The 19,516-nt window shown below is 39.3% G+C and overlaps 1 protein-coding gene across 2 annotated transcripts in view; it reads right to left on the minus strand.

Moving 5' to 3' along the window:
• Positions 1-19,516, minus strand: part of ZDHHC6 (zinc finger DHHC-type palmitoyltransferase 6) — a 101,167-nt gene that overhangs the window by 9,059 nt on the left and 72,592 nt on the right. Inside the window, exon 10 of one of the 2 annotated variants that reach the window (XR_010432350.1) lies at positions 1,839-1,912. Coding sequence is in view for 1 of the 2 variants with exons in the window: in XM_064663309.1 (XP_064519379.1) it covers positions 1,890-1,912 (23 nt within the window). In the remaining variant the exon portion in view is untranslated. The remainder of the gene's footprint in view (positions 1-1,838; positions 1,913-19,516) is intronic. The other variant, XM_064663309.1, reaches the window with a different exon arrangement.

Below are 19,516 nucleotides of genomic sequence, written 5' to 3' on the forward strand. Positions count from 1 at the left end.
GACCACAGTAGTATCAATGGGATTAATCACCAAATCATTCTTTTCTTGAACCAGGTGCTTTCCTCAATGTTACGCTTTGCTACAAGTTACATCCAATTCAGCTATGCTTGAAAACACTATAATTGTGTTGGCCAGGAACATCATTCTTTCCTTAATGAAGTAGGTTTCCAAAGTGGTTTCCACCACCTACAGTTTGGAAACAAGTATACTGTCATATAGGCTAGTTTCGCTCCTTGCCTGCTATTGGCAAACTGCCGTTTTATCTCTATATGCACAGTTAACACCTCTGCATACAAACTAAGGATCTATGAGTACAGAAAAATCTGGAAAATGTGATGAAGCATTTATTTACTATCTTCTGGCCTTCGTCTCTTAATTTTTTTAAATGTCTATGTACCGGTTATTCCAGAATTGTCTGTCATCTACAACATCCTAATTGTGTTGCTTTAACTAACAGGTACCTACAAAGCATCATTCCACAGACTTATTTTTAATCATAGATTTCTCATTCTCAATTAAAAAATAACAATAAAAGAACACATTAAAAGATAACTGTAAAACAGGCAGCAATTCTGAAAGAATTCAAACTGCTCTGCTCCGCATATTGCTCCCTTCTAAGGCACCTGGGAACCATTTATTTCCCCGCCTGCAAGTATCCTGGGCACTGTACAGACACCTCTAATTCTATTTTCATTTTCTTTTATGCAAAAAAATATGACTAAATATGCAGTGTCTTCCCATGGCCAGGCAATCCTAACATATATGTGGTCATGAATAAGGACATAAATAAAATCTGCCTGTATGAGGCATGATTCATATGTAGAGGGGAGATACCCAGGAGAGGTGCCAGAGGTGATCTCTGTCCTCTGCTATTTTATCTGTCCTGCTGAGGCATTTACATGGCTCCCATTACTATGATGCCAGAATATATAAGGACATACAGCTGTTCTTACAACACTCAAATAAGGTAGACAGATTACATGGGTTACCCCAGGTCAGAAATTTGAAGCAGAACAGATCATTGCACAAGTTTCACATGCTCTCAATGGGTAGAAGGTGTTTATCAACCATTTCTATATAAATCAACACCTAACCCCATTCCCAAAGTATCCAAGTGTTTCTCAAGCATTTATGCTAAAATATTCAAGAAGCTCTATCTTGGATGTTTTACTGGACACGAACCAATGGCTGAAATCACTTGTAGCAGCTTCTTTCAATGCAGTTTAAATGGTCTTTAACTATGGTTGTCAAGATAAATATATTTCATAACAAGGCTTCTAAATGTCTATATCAGTCAATCATTTTAATCACAGAGTGCTGAGTAAGACTGTATTTTCCCCGTTGTCCATGTGGTCATAAAATTAAATTAATTTCTATTAAATGAAGATGTTGTTAACCTACTCATGCCTTCAAGTTTTTAAAGTTCAACAATCAGAATATGCTCTAAGACAGTGTTATAGCTGAAACTGCTTTGGAAGCAAAACATTCCTGTTTACAAGCATGAAGACGTTATGCCCAAAATATAAATATATGAATATGGTCTTGTAAATTTACTGAAGTCAGCAGTGAGATTTCTGCGTGGGACACAGGCATGTTAACATCTACTATGAGTGATGTAAGTTGAGGCTGATGGCTGGATGGCATCTGGTAGCTTCTTCTGTAGGTACCCATTGCTGGCTGCTGGAGTAACACATTGTATGCCCCTTAGGGTGCTTTGCAACAAGTGGAGGAATAATGCTCTTTATGCAATCCTTTATGATTCCCGTATGATACCATATGGTCAGAAATTATGAATATTTTTATAATTATCTTTATCTGTAAAATGGCAAAATACTTACCAACCTGGTAGGATGTTGAGAAGGATAATTAATTGTGATTTGGAGATGCTCTTAAGACTGAAGAATGCTAGGTCCTGCAAGAGAGAAATATATGATCCACTGACACTTAAGTTAACACACATCCTTGTCATCGCCTCTGCAGCCTTTACAGCAACAAGCAAGGCTGGATTGCTCAAAATTAATAATGGGTTTGGACAACACCTAGCAATGAGAAGTAATGTGTTCCATATGTTGACATCTTCTCCATTAAAACATGTAGTGTTACAGTTTCATCTAAATCTTTTTCATCCAGTAGTATCTTTCTAACACAATGGATTGCTGTATCTCTCATCATTTGGGAGCTAGACTAGATGACCTTTAAAAGTCCCTTCCAACCCAAAGTGTTCTATGATTCAAGGATTTTACTGATGCCAATACATGTTCATGCTCAATCAGCTTAGGCACCGGTTATTTGCTGCACATTTCATGATAATTTTTTAAAAATAATTTTATTTTCTAAGTCAATTTCTATTTTCTATTCTTGATTTTAAAATTACAAGGATATGTTGCAGCTACCTAGACAAAATCCTCATGACAGAAAACCTGCAACCAATAAAGGCACCAAGGGAAAAGCATACAAGAAAAAGTGTCATGAAGTTCCAGGTGCCAAAGGCACTTCCTGCAGCAGCACCATTGCAGCAACATAATGAAGGATATTTTCAGCAACTAGTTAAGAAATTCTTTTACTGGTGACAATTTGAGGTTAGTTGGACTGGAATTGATGGCAATAATGCTAGAGTTTCACACAATGCACCCATTCAGATGACTTTGGAAAGCTATGTGCTCCACCTTTCATATTGTCATGCTGGAATATCTTGACTATTTCAGCTGTGACCAATGTGAGCTTCAAGACTAATTTAATATATTAACCTTAATATAGTGCAGTGAGATGTAAGATCCAACCAAATCTAAAATGTTCTTAACATTATAGATGTTCAGAGATCTTAATAACATCTTGCACTAGAGCTGGTAGGATATTTTTTAATGAAAGAATGGATGACAAGTATAATATAAAATTAGTCTTTATAGGAACTTTTTTGTTGTTCATCTCATATTTCATCTACAAATATGGTTGTCCCAATCACTTGCTGAAAAATGAAGATGTTAGGTCAGAAATGCTGTAACACTGCCTTATGGAGAGAGAGGATGAGCTCACAGTTCAATAGGAATAATTTAAAATCAACAATGTCACTGTGTTTCAGGAGAGATGTAGTTTGAATGCTTCCTGCCTTCATTCACCTCTCCATGCCAGGATTCTTGGCAAGGTTATATGTTCTGCAACATCTGCCATGGTATAATGCATCTTGAGAGATTTTGCCTGAGATAGAAGTTCATGCACCAAAATGCATCTCCCCAGGTCTCTGCAGTGATATTTCTGAACAGAAAAGCATTTCAGTTTTCCCTCTTTCAAATATATGGACAAATCTGTGAACACAGGCTAACTTTTCTCCATTCTCTTTACATAGACAGCATTCCACATACACATGACAGTATTTCCAATAAGTTCAGACATGCAGGGCAGTTTGAGGCAGAAAAGCACTAATAGATAATATAGATATAAATCTAAGTCCTGACTCTCAAACGCGTGTTGAGCTGAACAGTTCCCTCTCAGGAGGGGAACCTCAGTGGTGCTGAAGAGGCCTGTGACACATGTATTACTCACAGGAGCCAAGTGCAAGACTGGAAATTCACTTCCAGCTCATTATGCATGTATGGTTTCAGTTGCCTTAATGGCAGGCTTACACAGATACATACAATTTAAGTATACAGCAGTGGGAGTAACAAAAACCTACAGGCATTCAGTGTAACAGCAATACACTCCAGCAGACACCTCTCCACAGCAACTGGGATGAGCTGAGAGCTGCTGCTGTGCCATACTTCAAACCAGCACTTTTCATGGAGACCAAACAGAGCAGAAGGAAGGCTTTGAGGAGTTCTCACATTTTTACATCAGCATGTCCAAGTGTACACAATACGCCTTCAAAATTTCCATTTCAACCCCTGGATATTCATTTTGGAAAGAGTAAGATTCAAGATGTAATGACCATAAAAGACAATAAGAAAGAAATCCATGCATGAACAAGAGGAAGGAAAAAGTAGGTTCACTGTTTTTGTGGAGATGGAAATCTAATGATGAATGATGCTGAGAATGATGTTGTGTCTTTCCATTTTCCGCAATATTTGCCACAGATAAGTAACAACTCAGTGACTGCTTTTGCTAATTCCTTAAATACCCTAGAGCAGTTTTTACATATTCTGGTAATTTCTATATCATAGAATCATAAAACATTCTGGGTTGGGAAGGACCTTAAAGATCATTTAGTTTCAACTCCTGTGATGTGGGCAGGGACACCTTTCACTAGACCGGGTTGCTCAGAGCTACATCCCACCTTTAAAATATTCTTTAATCTGTTCTTTGTGTTTTCTTACTTAAGGTCCTACCACACAGATAGGATTAATTCTGCTAAACTTCTAGACACAGCAAACTTTCAGAGTGAAAGACCTGAATAATTTCACTTTCTTACCATCTGCTATTTGATTTCATTCCATGTTAAGTAGTAAACTTCTAACTGGAATTTGTCTTCCCTTCACAATATGGAATATTTTTGTTTTGATTTTTTTATACTCTTCCAAATATGTATCTGTTTACCCTTCTTGATTTATTTCCTATATTCTTGGCCTTTATTTTCTTCCTTAGATATGTCTCCTTGCTTCTATTTCTTACACACATTTCTTTTTGATTTTCAAGTAATAAAAGTGATCCTGATGCAGTTTCTTCATTTGGGGAGTGGGGAGGGTGTGTGGAGGCATAGGCACAGCTCTCTCCAAATCATAAGGTTCAGTTTTTAATCTTCTTAAATATATCTCTATAAGAATAGGATTATTATATGCTAATACCTGGGAAAATCCAGTTGCTGATATATCTAGTAGATATTCTGATGAGTGAAAACAGATTTGGTGCTAATCAGGTGGGAAAGTCTGAAATAGTAACACAAAACCATTGTGGGTTCTTAATCTAGAGGTGTTAACCATCTGGGATAACATTACATATATTGTGACCACAATAATGTAACCCCAGGCCTAGCCCAAGAGGAGCTGTGATTCTGTCTCCCTGGGCATCTGCGAGATCTACAAGGTCTACAAGGTAGCAAGTTGTGCTCTAGTACAGTCAAAAGGGATGATAATTTGGAGGTTTTTTGAAAAAAAAGCATTAATAACACAAAACAGGAGTGGACTTAGAGGTCCAAACAAGTTATATAAATGATTTGCCACACTTGACGTTTTGTCTGCTTTCTCTGTGCCTCCTACAACCTAGAAAAATTGTCCTAAATCCTGCCACGTCCTGAGAGATTACTGAGAGACTAAGGAAAAGATGAACTAGACTGAAGGGCCAACACACTCGGTGAGCTCCATTCAGCTAATCTTAGATATATGTATTTGTGTCTCTCTCTCTGGAAAGAAACATTAATTTCTAGGGCACAGTCCTTCTGATCCCAAAGTAGATGCCTCAAGCATCCAGATGCATGGCTCATAACAGGCTCTGAAGGACTCTGTTTCTTAGCACTGAATATAAAATTTGTTTAAGGTGACTAGTTCAAATATAGATAAACCACTGTCTTCTAGTAATAGCAAACCCCATCCCAGATGACAAGCCTTGACAGTCCAGTATTAAAGCAAATAAATTAAGAGTTTATCTAGATGCACAGGACTGATATGAACCCCTGAGATATTTGTATTTACCCAGTGTTACAGCTCAAGGAAGCCAAAGCTTGGACTTTGAAATATGAAACTATAAAAAACTCCAGATTGATCATCAAAGGCTTTAACCAGCTCAAGTCTACTCGAGCAGAACTTTGCAGCTGGGCTCCCATCTTCCCTGCAGGGTTGCCTCTGTCCTTAGAGTAGACATTATCCTCCTACTGAGGATCTCCAGGGATCTCACTGTGATGGAGCTAATTATAGGTAATCTGTGATTAAATATGTTCACCAGCACAATTTGTGGGTTGCATGGTATGCTCTGCTATGCCAAGCAAAAGGATCTGACATGGGACAGGAATAAATATCAGCTTGGACTGCAGGAGATTAGTGATCTGAAGCACCTGTTGTGTGACAAAGGCATCCAAGCTCAGATGCCAGTTCAAACATATTCCCTTAAACAAAGAAGCTGTGTCATGTAATGTTAGGAAATACAACTCTTCCTTAATCAAAACCAAGGAATCACTTTTGAATATTTACTTTTTACTGGAGACCAGAGGAGGGGTGAGCAGAATGCCTAATCCCTCGACTGTGCTACAAATATTGTAAGAAGAGACAATTCTCCCTGTAAGGAGACTGGAAGCTAAAAATACAAGGCAGAAGCTGAAGGGCAGGCCAAAGGCACAAGGTGATATTCCGTGTCTCTGATCACACAGCAGGCCTGTGCCCAAGGGCTGTTCTCTGTCCCCACAGCACTGCTTAAATACAGAGAGTGACAGTGAAAATGAGAAAAGCCTCTAGAGATTGTAGAAAAAGTTGCATGGAATGATGTCTTTCACTGTCCTTAAGTTAACATGAAGCCAAAGATCTCAATTGTTCCAAGACCACAGCTGGAAGAATCTGCTGCTAAATGATTGACTCTACCAGCACTGACAGAGGACTTATGAATCCAGTAGTGGGATTTGACCACAAGTAGTCTCAAATTGGATCAGAAAGTTGTTTTACAGAAACCATTGCACAAATAATGAGTGAGCCTCAGGAGAGATCCAAGCACTGCATCAGTCCTTACTGAATTGGACACACAGATCTGGGAAGGGGCTTTGTAAAACCCCAAAGTTCCCCAAGTGCTTCTGGTCTGAACACAAGGAGATGCAAGAAACAGGAATATGTTCTACATAATACCACAGAGTCATTCTGTCTTCTACACCTAACAAACTTAACTAATACAAAAAACAAACAAACAAACATACCTTAGCTGCTGAATCCTGGTGGGAAAGTAAAGGGGAAATTACATCCTCCCAAAAGTTTATGGAATTGTCAGAGACACACGGAGCTCAAAAATACTCAAGACACCCTCAGGGAGCACCGTGAGTTTCAGAATAAAGTCCAAAATATTCTGTTCATGTAATTTCTTCAAAGTTAGGATCAAAAATGAAGCAGCCAAATGAAAAAACAAATCATGAAAGTACTAGTAACAGAATATGAAAAATCCAAACAACCTGCAGAATACTTCTGATTCCTTGTTCCAGGGCTAGCACTTAGCACGTACGTACTTGAACATAACAGGATTTATTCCTATCCGTGGACTCCACAATGTATTTATGTTCGCAATTGATGTATTGCACAATGCAATGAATAACAAAGTAATAACAGAGAATAAATCAGTTTCCTTGGCACCACGTTCTGGATAGTAACAATGTGCATATAGCACATGACTCATTGGCAATTCTCTTTCATATGCCAGTTTAAAGGGAACAATATAGAAGTTCATGAAATTCTGCCCATACCATCAGCTATATCCTGTTCAGATAATCAGTGTATATAGGTGTTGGCTGTGAGGTATATTGTCCACTAACTAAAGATTATTAAGCAAAAGCAGTTACCAGAAAATTATGAGCATGACATAAGTAAAGCAGTTTCTTTAGGCCATTAGATCTATGACAAAACAACTATAATCACATAAAAGGAGAGTATAACCTTTAAGAGAATTAACAGCCACCTGTTTTACAGGTGGGAGAGAATTAATTTTTTTCCAAAAAGAAGGTGGCAGGCAATTTGCTTTGGAAACACTGAATGCCTTCAGTGTTAAGATCATAAGACTTAAGCTACCACTGTGGGTTGTTTCAACAAGAACAGCACAAGTCATGCCACCACATCATGGGATAATTCCTGTTCTTCATGGCATTCAATCAAGAAATGTCTCAGTTCTGAGGCTTGCTTTTTATTACTCTTTGTAAGAACAACACAGGGAATAGAAATTTAGCACAGGGGAGGTAGGTGGTGGACACAACACACCTCCAAACATTGCCTAGTTAATTACAGCTGTGGAATGAAACTCAATTGTAGCGTGAGCCAAATAGATTCTGGTTTTTGTAATTACTTGTTGCTATATTAATGTTACTTTTATAGTGATTAGAAAAGGTGTGACTCAGAAATGAGGCACCTCAGGAATGACAAGTATTTCAAACTGGAAAAAAATGCACTGGTCTTTCCTGATGCAGATCCACCAAGTGGTAAGGTGGTGAAAATGAAAGTGAGTCTTAGAGCAGAAAAAATATTTTGCTTAGCCCATGCATGCTAATAAATACCTATTAGACATGAGTATCAGAGAATCCTGTGGGGAAAAAAATGGATGAAGCAGGTCCACTGTGGAAGCAGTTCAGGAAGACCAGGCCCTTCTAGAGCTAAGAACCCGAGCAAGCAAATCCTCACTGTTGCTGCACAGTTGATTCCCATATCTGCATGTGGGTGCTTAGCTAAAAGGTGCATTACACCCACAACTGAACACACACATGAACCTCAGTCTTGGTTCAGGATAACGTATCTACACAGCATCATGTACACACTGAAGAAGCATCAATACACCTCTTTCTGCTCTGTCCTAAGAGCATATCCTCCCACTGCTTTGTGCTCATTTGGCCTCCCATCTTATTTCTTGTTTTCTCCTTCACTTACCTGCTTGCACTTCTTTTGCCTTTCGACATTTTTCCAAATCAAATGAATGCTATGCAAAAGCTGTTTTAGTACAATGTTTACCCAGCAAGGTCAGGAAGATGGCAAAAGCTATCTGGCGTACAAAGATGGGGGAGAAGTGCAAACAAGAGCAGTTATGCCAGACCCTTACAGAAGCATACCCACAGGCAGGGGCAGAGAGACCAGAACAGCTAAAATCAGTCAAGCCCTATGCTGAGCACTGCAGTAAGGCTCAAGGAATACTCATGTAAATCATCCCAAATCTCAGGAGACTAAAAATATATTTAAATTTTCCTTCACATTGTGTAAGAAAAAAGTTTTCACACAAGAAGCATCTATTTCCTAGTAGAAGACTTTTGACCAGAAAACACTTTATCTCCTAAAGGTATCTCTCACTTGAGAGCAGAAACAAAAGCAGGATGCAGAGATCCAGTATTCTTCCACTCCCTATCAGCTGCTATTGGTTATTTAGAAACTCATTAACTTGCTAAAGAGACCTTAGCCCTAATTAGTGCCTGGACTGATCAGCCTGCCTCTCTCTCCTTCACCTCTGCCTCTCAGAGCTTTCTACAATGATTAAAGGAAACCATACTCTTTTTCTACAATTTTTAATTTAAATTGTATTTCTTGAGTATTTCTTGAGTTATCAGGATCTGCACACAGCTGTTGAATTCAGTTCTGCCTTGTAGCTGCACAAGCACAGTCTTACTCAGGCACTTACACAGTTTAATGCAAATTATTTATTATTTCCTGAATTTCTTCCAGTTTCCTAGAAATATGTTTCACATTCAGCATGTCTGCACATGAAAATAAATGCTGCCATGCCCTGAAACTGGTCTTTTTGGATGACTGGACTTGGGATACTCTGCTGTACAGCCATAGGTACACTCATAGTCCAGCTAAAGCCATCCTCTTCCCAGGTAACTGTGATAGTCTTTATTCACCAAAATAAGAGGAAGTATTGTCCTTGCACATGGACTATCAAATAGTCAGTACAAGGGCTACAAAGTAGTAATACTACCCTAACACCTCTCTAATTAATATAATTACTGTAAATGCTACTTAAAGACTTATCTCATTGTAGATATGTACATAGTATCATAGGAAGGCAAACTGAAGTTATCATAATTATTTATCATAATTATGTACTAATGATAACCCTAGATTTCTTTTTCCCAAACCATGTTTGAAAAACATTATCACGACAGCAACAGAAATTCCATCAAGAATGAAGATAATAAGCTCCTGAAGGGTATCCTACTAGTAGCAATTAAATTGCATTCAAAAGATTTCTCAGCTAAAAGACAGTGAAAAAATTATTTTCTAGTGAAATAACAAAACATTTCAACAAAACATGATGCCATCACGACGAAGAAATTTATTAGCACTATATCTAAGAGAGTAATGAAGCTACAAGGCCCATTTAAAATAACAGTCAGTAGCCTGATAAAAATGTTCCTGTTCTGGCATCCTTACCTTGACTAGTCACATATTTACCAAACTTGAGCCAAAGGTATGAACAAAACTCTGATTAAATATTTCCTGAATTCTACTGCTGTTTTCCTTAGGATTCCATATATGTGTGTACCCAAACCACAATTGCCTATTTTCTGCATTCTTACATTCTCATACACAAATTTCAAATTCTGTATCTTACATTCTCATACACAAATTTCAAATTCTGTATTAACTGTCCTTTGTATTCAAACACAATTTTACTCACACACTCAGGCATTTGCAATGTCTTAAAGACTTTAAAAAGAAGCATATTGAATAAGTAGATGTTTTCCTCCACCCTTCTTAAGTAAAAATTTCAGTTTACATAAATCTTGGGAGAAAAGACTTCTGCTTCAGAGAACTCTGTGAGATAGAAAACTCTCCCAAACAAGAAGTGTTTCCAGATTTGTAAGCACAACTGATCAATTTTCAGACTTCCAATCCTGAAGAGCACTGCGATATTTCTGCATTCATTCTCTGCAGATTTTGGTTGAAAAGTTGAACTAATGAACCCTATGGAAATATGAATATATCCTAAAGATATACTCTCCTGACAGGATGGAGCATTATCTTATTACCAGATCTCATTTTTAAATAACTTAAGGGCAAGAGATCATCCTTAGAGTGAATACTGTGTTTCCAAATGGCCCTCTCTGCCAACATTCTCAGGGCAATAACTCAAAGTTGCCCTCAGAAGTGATGGAGTCTCTCTGTACTTGCAGAATGAAGATCAAGTTGAAGAATACATGGTGGGCTCAACAGCCTTGTTGTAAAGTAGTCTCACTGCAGATAAAGTAGCTTCACTGGAAAAGGTACTTAGTGGAAGATAGCAGTTATTTTTCAAAAAGCTGTTCTGCATGAAACTCAAAATGCAATAGATTTATTTGGCAAATGTAGAGGAAGAAGCTTACAGTACTGCTAAGTAGTCCAGTACTGCTAAGTAGAAAGAAGTCCATAAGTTTTGTGATCCTGAAAATCACTAGATTTAGATTCCTAAATAACATCTTTTGAAAAATTTGAGTTAGCCATCTAAATCACTTAGGTCAATTTTTAAAGGTATTTAGGTGCCAAGTCCCCCTAGACTTAAAGGAAATTTTGCATAGAATAGCAAGGTAATTTCAAAAAAAAATTAACATTTGAGCATACTAGCCAAGCAGAAAAAGCTATCACCATCACAATAGTCAACCACATAAATAAATCATCAGCATGATTGATCTCACTGACCTTTAATCCCAATGGCTCTTTTCCTAGGCCATCCAGGACACTCTGTCCAGTATGTTAAATCTGAAAGATAATAACCATTGTAGATAAGATGGCTATATACAGATTTTAGATACAAATATCAGGGCTTGTCCCTGCACAAGAGCTACATTGGCCACTAGTCAGGATGCCCCCAACTTTGGCATGGACAGACAAATAAGAGATAAGAGAAAAAAAAGACACTGCCCCTCGTGTGATCTGTTCAAGATTAGAGGCAAGGGCAGTTCACACATCAGGGAAGTCAGGGGCAGGTTCCTCTTGCACACTGAGCTGTGGAAACCTCCCTGAAGAAGGCAGAGAAATGAAATATCAAGGTACAGTTTCTCTCTTTGTCCTTTGAGCTTCTGAGGCCTCTAAGCAGTGAAACTCAGGCTGTACCTGGCCTCCTTACTGCACTTCAAGAGAGTGTGGTTAGACTGAGACTAAAGGGTCCAGCCTGGCTGTGACTGCGCAGTAGCACAGGAAGCACAAGAGCCTTTATTTCCTTCCCTTTGGAAATTATTAAAATAGCTGGAAAAAGTGCAAACCCATGCATGAATAACCTGAGATCACAGCAACAACCTGACGCCAAGGAATCATGTTAGCTGACCACCATCATCTGCCCAACACCAACAATGTCTCCCTGCCCACAGAGCCTTTTCTAGTTGATGTCATACTGCTGGTGAGAGGAGCAGAGGCAGAAGAAGAAGCAGGAAACCATGACAGAAACACTGCACAAACCGAAGGAATACTGGAAGGAAAGATTTATAGTCAAAATCTCACACATAAACATATTTAAGTAGCATGGGCAAAATCGTGAAGGAGATTGTAGGAGCAGCAGTGTTTGCTGAGCTCAGGGGAAGGGGTAACTGAAGAGAAGGGTGGTGGGAGAGGAAACATGGAAAGAGGTGTGAGGGTGAGAAGTCAGCCTAGAGTACCAGAAGGTGACATTAAACAGTAACACCTGCAGACAGTGTGGTTTTAGTGGCATACTGGACAGACGGTAAGGGTTGCAACTACATAACGAAAATAAAGACTAGGAATTGGAGAAATGAGCTGGTATAGGAATTCATAACACTGATAGAAAAGGAGACTGGAAGGTTTGAGGTCAGTCTTCAACTGGGAATCTCAGCTGAGTTGCCTCCCAACAGGAGGTGAAGAAGGAATGAAACATATGGCATTTGTTGTCTTAGAGAGGAATATCTTTCCAAACTACTTGTTACTAGCCACAAGATTAAGGCCTGGAAGAGAAGTAAAAAATGTCTGGAGGACTGAACTTATTTCAGTCACTTCTGCTATTCCTGAGTGATGTAGGCTTTGGTCTATTCTATTTTAACTGACCTGATAGTAAATTACCTGCATTATTAGTTAAATAATGTATCCATAAAGATCCAAGAAAATTATGTTTGCCTTCATGTTGTTGCTTTCTTGCCATACTGAAAGGGCAACACTAAATAATAATTATTGTAGATAATGCATATAATCAGAACAGGCCAAGGAAAGGTCTGAGAGATGGGACAGCATGCAGAGAAGGGTGTAATGCCTACAGCAGATTTCATACGAGTGAGTCACTTTGCTGTTCTGTGTCACATGTTGTCTGTTTATGGAACACTACTAACACCATCTCCTGGCCAGTTGGTGTCTGGAGTAAAATCTTTATAAAGGTCTCTGAGAGCCTGGAATGAAAGGTATTGCAAACATAGAAAATCCTATCATGACTGTATCTTCGATACATTCATATTCATTTACTTTACCTATGTCAAAATAATACCACACCCATCTCCAGAATTAGATGTAGTGTGTGGGCACTTAAACTACATTTTTTTCCAAAGGGTTTTCAGCAAGATGTATCCGAATACTCTAAAGCTGGCTTATATTTTCAGAACTGACTACTGATTTGAGTATGCTTTGTTCTGGAGTCCACTGAGAAAAACCAAAACTGATATTAAGAAAAAGCGTGAAAACAGACCCTTTCCTAGTGTTTCAAATTCAGCACTTTAAGGCTTACACCCTTTCTGAAACATCAACAATGTGTTTTCCCAACCTATTGACGTCAAAGATTCAGTATTCCCTGGTTTTTTACTCTTTTTTTTTTTTTTTTTTTTTTTTTTGGATATCAAGACCATCCGGAGATGCAAAGAGTAACACTTCAACTTGATGTGCTTTTGGCACAGCCAAACAGTCAGTAGATCAATGTCTGTCCAAATAACACTTACTGAATTTATCCAGCTGTTTTCAAGCATTTAAAACAAGGCTTTGACATCCTCTTGTCTTTCAAAATCATAGCATGTTAAGGCATTACCTTGGAAATTGCTCAGGGGTTATTGCTCATATACATCATATATTGGCCCAGACACCTTTCATTTCAAATTACTTAAAAACTGACTCACAGCTCAAGGAAGATACCTTCTGAGTTTAGGCTTTTGAGACAATATTTCCAGAAAAAAATCATCAGAATCAGTAACTTGTATTTTTGCCTTCAAATTAATTCAGGAACATAAGGTCAACTTCTAATTTTAGCTAATCTCAGAATAAACAAACATCAGCAGAGCTTCCTGCGTCATTAACAGCATAATCAATCTAGAGTCTTCAGCACAGTCTGTCCTAGAGAATTGAGTACTTGGAGCTATAGTGGGCTACTGAGAACAAATCTATGAATCCTTTGGAAGGTAATCCTGAGGGATTTTCATGAAAGAGAACTGCAGTGTCATACTTTCTGGAATAGCTTGTAGGAAATGCTATATGAATGCCATTGGTATATTATAACTGCATACATTTTTCAGATAACCACAATGCTCTGTTCAGCTAGCTTAGATCGAAATGATAGCTTTCTGCAGACTGCATATTTCCTCCAAATACTTTACTAAAAGCCACACTAAAAGAGACGAACTGTCATTTTAAAAGCTAGCAAACAGTACTTTTGACCATCATATGGGATTGTCAAATAGATTTTGAGTGAATCAATGCAACACCAGCTACAGCTCAGCAGAAGAAAATACAAGGGTGTCAGATTTCTCTTTGCTATCAAAGGAAGCCCATGAAAATCTCTGAAGAGTTGTACATGGGCAGTACCCCAGCCATCTTTTGCATTTGGTGTTTTAGTGATTCTCCAAGAAGTCCTCAAACGGCCAATTAAAAAAGTAATATATGTTTTTTATTTGCAATTGGTTGAGTCATAACTGTAATAAGTAAATGAATACCCAGCTGAGTGCCTCAAACCTTTAGACCAATTCCTCTGCTTCATTCCACTTCATGAAGCTGTAACATCTCTCTACTACTATGAAACATGGTGAACAGAAAGAACTGTCTCAATCATTAGTGTGTTGGTGCAATTTTAAGAAAACTATATCCTTTAACTGATCTGAAATTTGGTCTGTTATCTGTGGGAAGTCTCAGAAAGTGAACTTTTTGGTCCTTTAGGCTGAATGCACTAAAGGATACATCTTGACAAACTGGGAAGAGAAACTTTGTTTATGGCACCAGAAGAGGAAAATCCACTGAGACACTCAACTGGTAATGGATTGCTAATCATCCAATCATTGTCAATAAGGCATAAAGGCCAGTGTGAATGTTAAACTGGCAAGCAGGGGGAGTTTACTACCTCTGGTGGCAAAAAAGCCTCAGAGATAAGTGCGAGTCCTCTGTTCCAGAAGACATGGTCTGGCAGTCCAGGCAATCGTTCTGCTGCTTCCTGGGAAGCTTTTCTCATTCACAGACAAACCCACCCAAAGTTTGCTTGGGTAGCTTCTGCTCCAAGCTGCTTACTGCTTGAATGACACAGGAGAAGAGCAGTATGGGCAGCTCAAGAGCCCTACACTGGACTTTGCCTTTCTGTGCCTCATTTTCATTATCTGCAAAACAGAGATAATGGCACTAAGATTGTGATAAGCATTATTATGATCAGTTTACAAGCACAGCACAAGCTAATTAATGCAGTTAAGTTTGGTATATGTAGCTCTCAGAGCCACATAATTCTTGATAACAAACAGATCCCTTTCACAGAAAAAGAGACTGTCTCCAAGGATGATGCTATCAGACTGCTGAAAAGTCACAAACTTTTAAAAATGAGGACAACACCAGTATAATGGATACAGTGTGCTAAGGAAAGTAGGTCTTAGAACGAACTAGCAGGATTATGTAGCTTGGGAAACCAAAACTGTGATTTTGGTCAGCAGCTGCTATTGACAGAAGTACAGAGGTTTGTGTTTGATTTGAGGGGGCAGCAGATACTGAAAGTTTATTTCATAGGGAAAATGCATGGATCTTAACTCTTTAGAGAATAGGAATTATGGTGAGTGTTTCGAGAACCTGATTTTTACCAGTCTTTCATGTGTATGATCCTATCTGAATCCCACAAAGTAGGTTTATAATTCAGCTGGCTCAGACCATGGGGTAGTCAGGAAGCTGGAGAAGGGCTTTGTAGCTCAGGTAGGGGTAGAGGTGCTACAATGGGAGCAGGAGCACTCCAGGTTCCCAGGGCAATACAGACTGCAAATTTGAGGAAAGATTTCTAGGCTTGGGAATGTGAATGGACAGAGGTACTTCCAAGCTAGGTGGCAATCAAGTCCCATATTGTAATTCATCATTCCTCCTGCTGAAATTTTTTCTCGGTTTGCCCCTTCATTTTTCTTTGCTTTGTTTTTTTATTACTGAACTATATATTTAAAATAAGCAGCAGACATTTAGGGTCAGTTTCTCAGCAATCAATGGAATTGCCACTGAGGGACATCAGAGGATAAACTTGCCTTGGGTATATTTTTAATGCACCACCCGCAGTCCTGTTTTTGTCAGCTTTTCTGTAGCAAAGTGTGCAGGCTGGGTGAGCAGCATTATTTATGGCCAACACAAATGGTTGGGAATCAAACAGAAGATCAGACAGCTGCTGCAGACTCTTTTAAAGTTGTAGTCACATACCCCAATGCAAGCAGAGAAACATCATATTTGTGCAACCTTCCTAGCACTAGTGGGATAATGCCCAGAAAAGAGAGCATTACTGGAGCAAGAAGAGCAATGGTCACTGTGTCAGAGCCAGCTGTCAACCTGAGAAGATTAAGCTAATGAATGACACAAAGAGTCCATTCTTCCTTCTTTCTCACCTTACTCTTAAAATCGTCTCCCATACTGAGGTAAGATCCCTGCCCCACAGTGCCAGGAGATCAAGACCTGTTGTTAAGATAACAAGAACTAAAAGTCTTACAAGGTGTTATACAGGACAATATGGTTGAGATCCAAAACAGCACTTAACCAGAAGTAATTTAGGCCACATTCAGGTGATTACAGAATGCTATTCCCCAACAATATAATTCCACTACAAAAAACTTAATCCATGTGTTCTCAACAGAAAATTCCTGCAGTTCTGCTCTGGCACATACCAGATGGGACAGCAGCTCTGAATACAGCTGAGCTCAGCAGCCACAGCCACACACTCTTCAAAGAACAGCTGGAGGAGACAGGCCTGGTGGTCAGAATCCTTGCCCAGGACTACGGGAGACCCAGATACAATTCTCCTCGCTTGCAGGGTTCAAAGCTATCTTTCCCCAGAAGTGCTCTAACTTCTACCTGGAAGCTTGCCTTGGGCACTCAGTGAGTAATTCAAGGGTGCTGTGCCGACTGGAGCAGGCTCAGGCATGTGTGGCACAGAGTGTGCAGGGCTGCTTAGACTCAAGGCAAACGAAAATTAATGTCAAGCCAACCACAGCAATGTGTCTGGCTCAATTCATATGCCCACACACAGACACCCAGTCCATTGAAGATGTACTTGAGTATCCTGCCTGGGATCCTTCCAGATCCCACTCCAAAAGTACAAGAGTGCCCTAGAGGTGTCACAGGATATCCTGGACACCTTATAGCAGCTGCTAACACAATACATGTCTCATTTAGGCAAATTAATCAAGTGCCTGGCAAGTTTAGGCATCTCCAAATAGTGGCAGCACAAGGACGACTGAGGCCTCACATGACCAGTTTAAGTCATCCATTCTGGTCTTGCAAGACCTGTTTTACATCCCTCATGCATTTATTAAATCAAGCACCATGTCTTTATTAAATCAAGCCCCAAATCCTTATCCTGCATAACTAGCTAGCTCCAAGACAGCCCATAAAAAATACACCAAATAAAGCACTTACCCACACAAAGGCTTCAAGGAAACTCAGCTGGAAACCGATGTTTTGTTCCAACAGTAGCAAACTCCAGGCAGAACTCTTCTGGAGAAGCTTCCAAAGAACATTGTTCTAAATATGCTGGCAAAGCTAAACAGCAATAAGATCAGGCATTCAAATGAACGTGAAATATTATTATTTACTTCAGTCACAATTTTGTGTTCAGCAAGATTTGCTGTTGTAAATACTTGTCTTGAACAGCAGAAATGTCAAGGGGATGATTCTTTAGGTGAGAGTCTGTGCTCACCCACACCCTGGGAGTGCATGTAACAACAGCAGCACTGTCTCACCAAGCCTATGGCTGCAGGTGATTGCTGAAAAATTATGATTCAGTGTTGTGTAGTTACAGACAGACAGGTGATGCATGAGGAAGTTTAGAGCAGAAGACTGTCTCTTCCAGTGGCCTGAACATCTGTCTCTGATTTTTATGTGACTCTTCTACAAAGATAGTTTCCTCTAATTTCTCTTTCGTCTCATACATTTTGTGCAGCTACAGAAGAATATCAGCTACCCAAGGACTTAGGGTAACAGGTACTCTGTTACGTACCTGCATGATTCTATAATCTGCTCACAAGGCTAAAACATTCATTGAATAGAATCATTTTGGTTGGAAAAGACCTTTAGGATCTTCAACTGTCCTAACACTGCCAAGTCCCCCACTAATCAGTCCCTTAGTGCCACATCTACAACTACCTCCAGGGGTGGTGACTCAATCACATGCTGAAGTGAGTGACCAACCACGTGCCATGAGTAACAAACCGCTGGAAAGGTATTTACTCTATAAAAGGCAAAACAATCCTAAACCTGTAAGGTATTTATGACTTGAGGCAATAAGTCTGCACAGCACAGCTCACTTAAGCTTCAGGAAAAGTTTGACTGTGCCAACACAGTGCTGCATTTCCAACAGGATCCATTAACTCAGATCAGGCCCAATATAAATGCAGTTGCTATGCTTCCAGACCTGGCATGGATGTCTCTATGCCTGTGGGATAAATACGCTCCTTATCTCAGACAAAACTGACTATGCCCGGTTTTGGGGTGTGGAAACAGCATCATTAACACATTTCAGCCTCTAGATGAATGTCACCAGATCTCACCCCGGAATCAGCTTGCTGTCTCCATTGTTCCTCAGTGTCCCATGAAGTCCTTCCATATATCTAAAGGACTCTTCAGGTTTATTATTTTATCCAAATCCAATGAAAATTAGATGCCACAATATCCCTTGCAGATTCAAACAGCAGAACCTCATTTGTTTCGTGTAAGAACCAGACAGCAGATACTCACACAGCTTTCCATCACAATGTGAGGAACACGGCTGGAGAGACAAGCTGCTCTTGTAGGTGAAATTCTCAATAAGGCCTTCATTTGCTCTTTGTCAAAATCTTTACAGATACTTAGACTGCTGAGATTATTCAATGGGCTTGGAAAGAGTCAGGAAACTGCAACAATCCTCAGTGGTCTGTTTTACAAGTTAATGGCTTTCCTTTTTCTGTGTATGCAATTACTGAGAGAAACCTAACCCTTCCCCAAGCCCTTACCTTTGATCAGTGCAGGTATCAAGTGCTGGTTGGCTTAGGTACATTTTGTGCTTGTTTCTTATGTAAATGCAGACTACTATACACCAGCTGGCACTTCTGCCAAATTTGTTTCATGGTTTTCATTCTGTTTTCTACCTTTGTCTAAAAGGAGTATTATGTACATGGAGATTAGTTTGCTCTGAGAAGATAGCAAGAGATTTATTTTCTTTTACAAACTGTGGGATTAGATATATCTTAGAGTAATTCCACTGAAACCTCTAGCATTACACCAATGATAATTTTATTACAGTATTTGCTAAAAACCATCAGTAAAAAGCTAATCTGTGTTTCAAGAGCTTTGTTAATGTTATGGTGAGGTTAACCACTATACCTAATCAAGGTTAGCCAAATATCTTATGCTCCAAATCAGCTCTAAGTGGGCAGACCTGACAGACCAAGTCCAATCCCAGGGCTGAAACTGATCCCTTGAGCTTGAAGAATCAGCTTGTACAAGGTCATGAGGGCTTTCTCATGTCCAAAGTCACAGGCTTTCTCCTGTAA

This window comes from Pseudopipra pipra, chromosome 8 (genome assembly GCF_036250125.1).
Source record: "Pseudopipra pipra isolate bDixPip1 chromosome 8, bDixPip1.hap1, whole genome shotgun sequence".
Classification (NCBI taxonomy): Eukaryota; Metazoa; Chordata; class Aves; order Passeriformes; family Pipridae; genus Pseudopipra; species Pseudopipra pipra.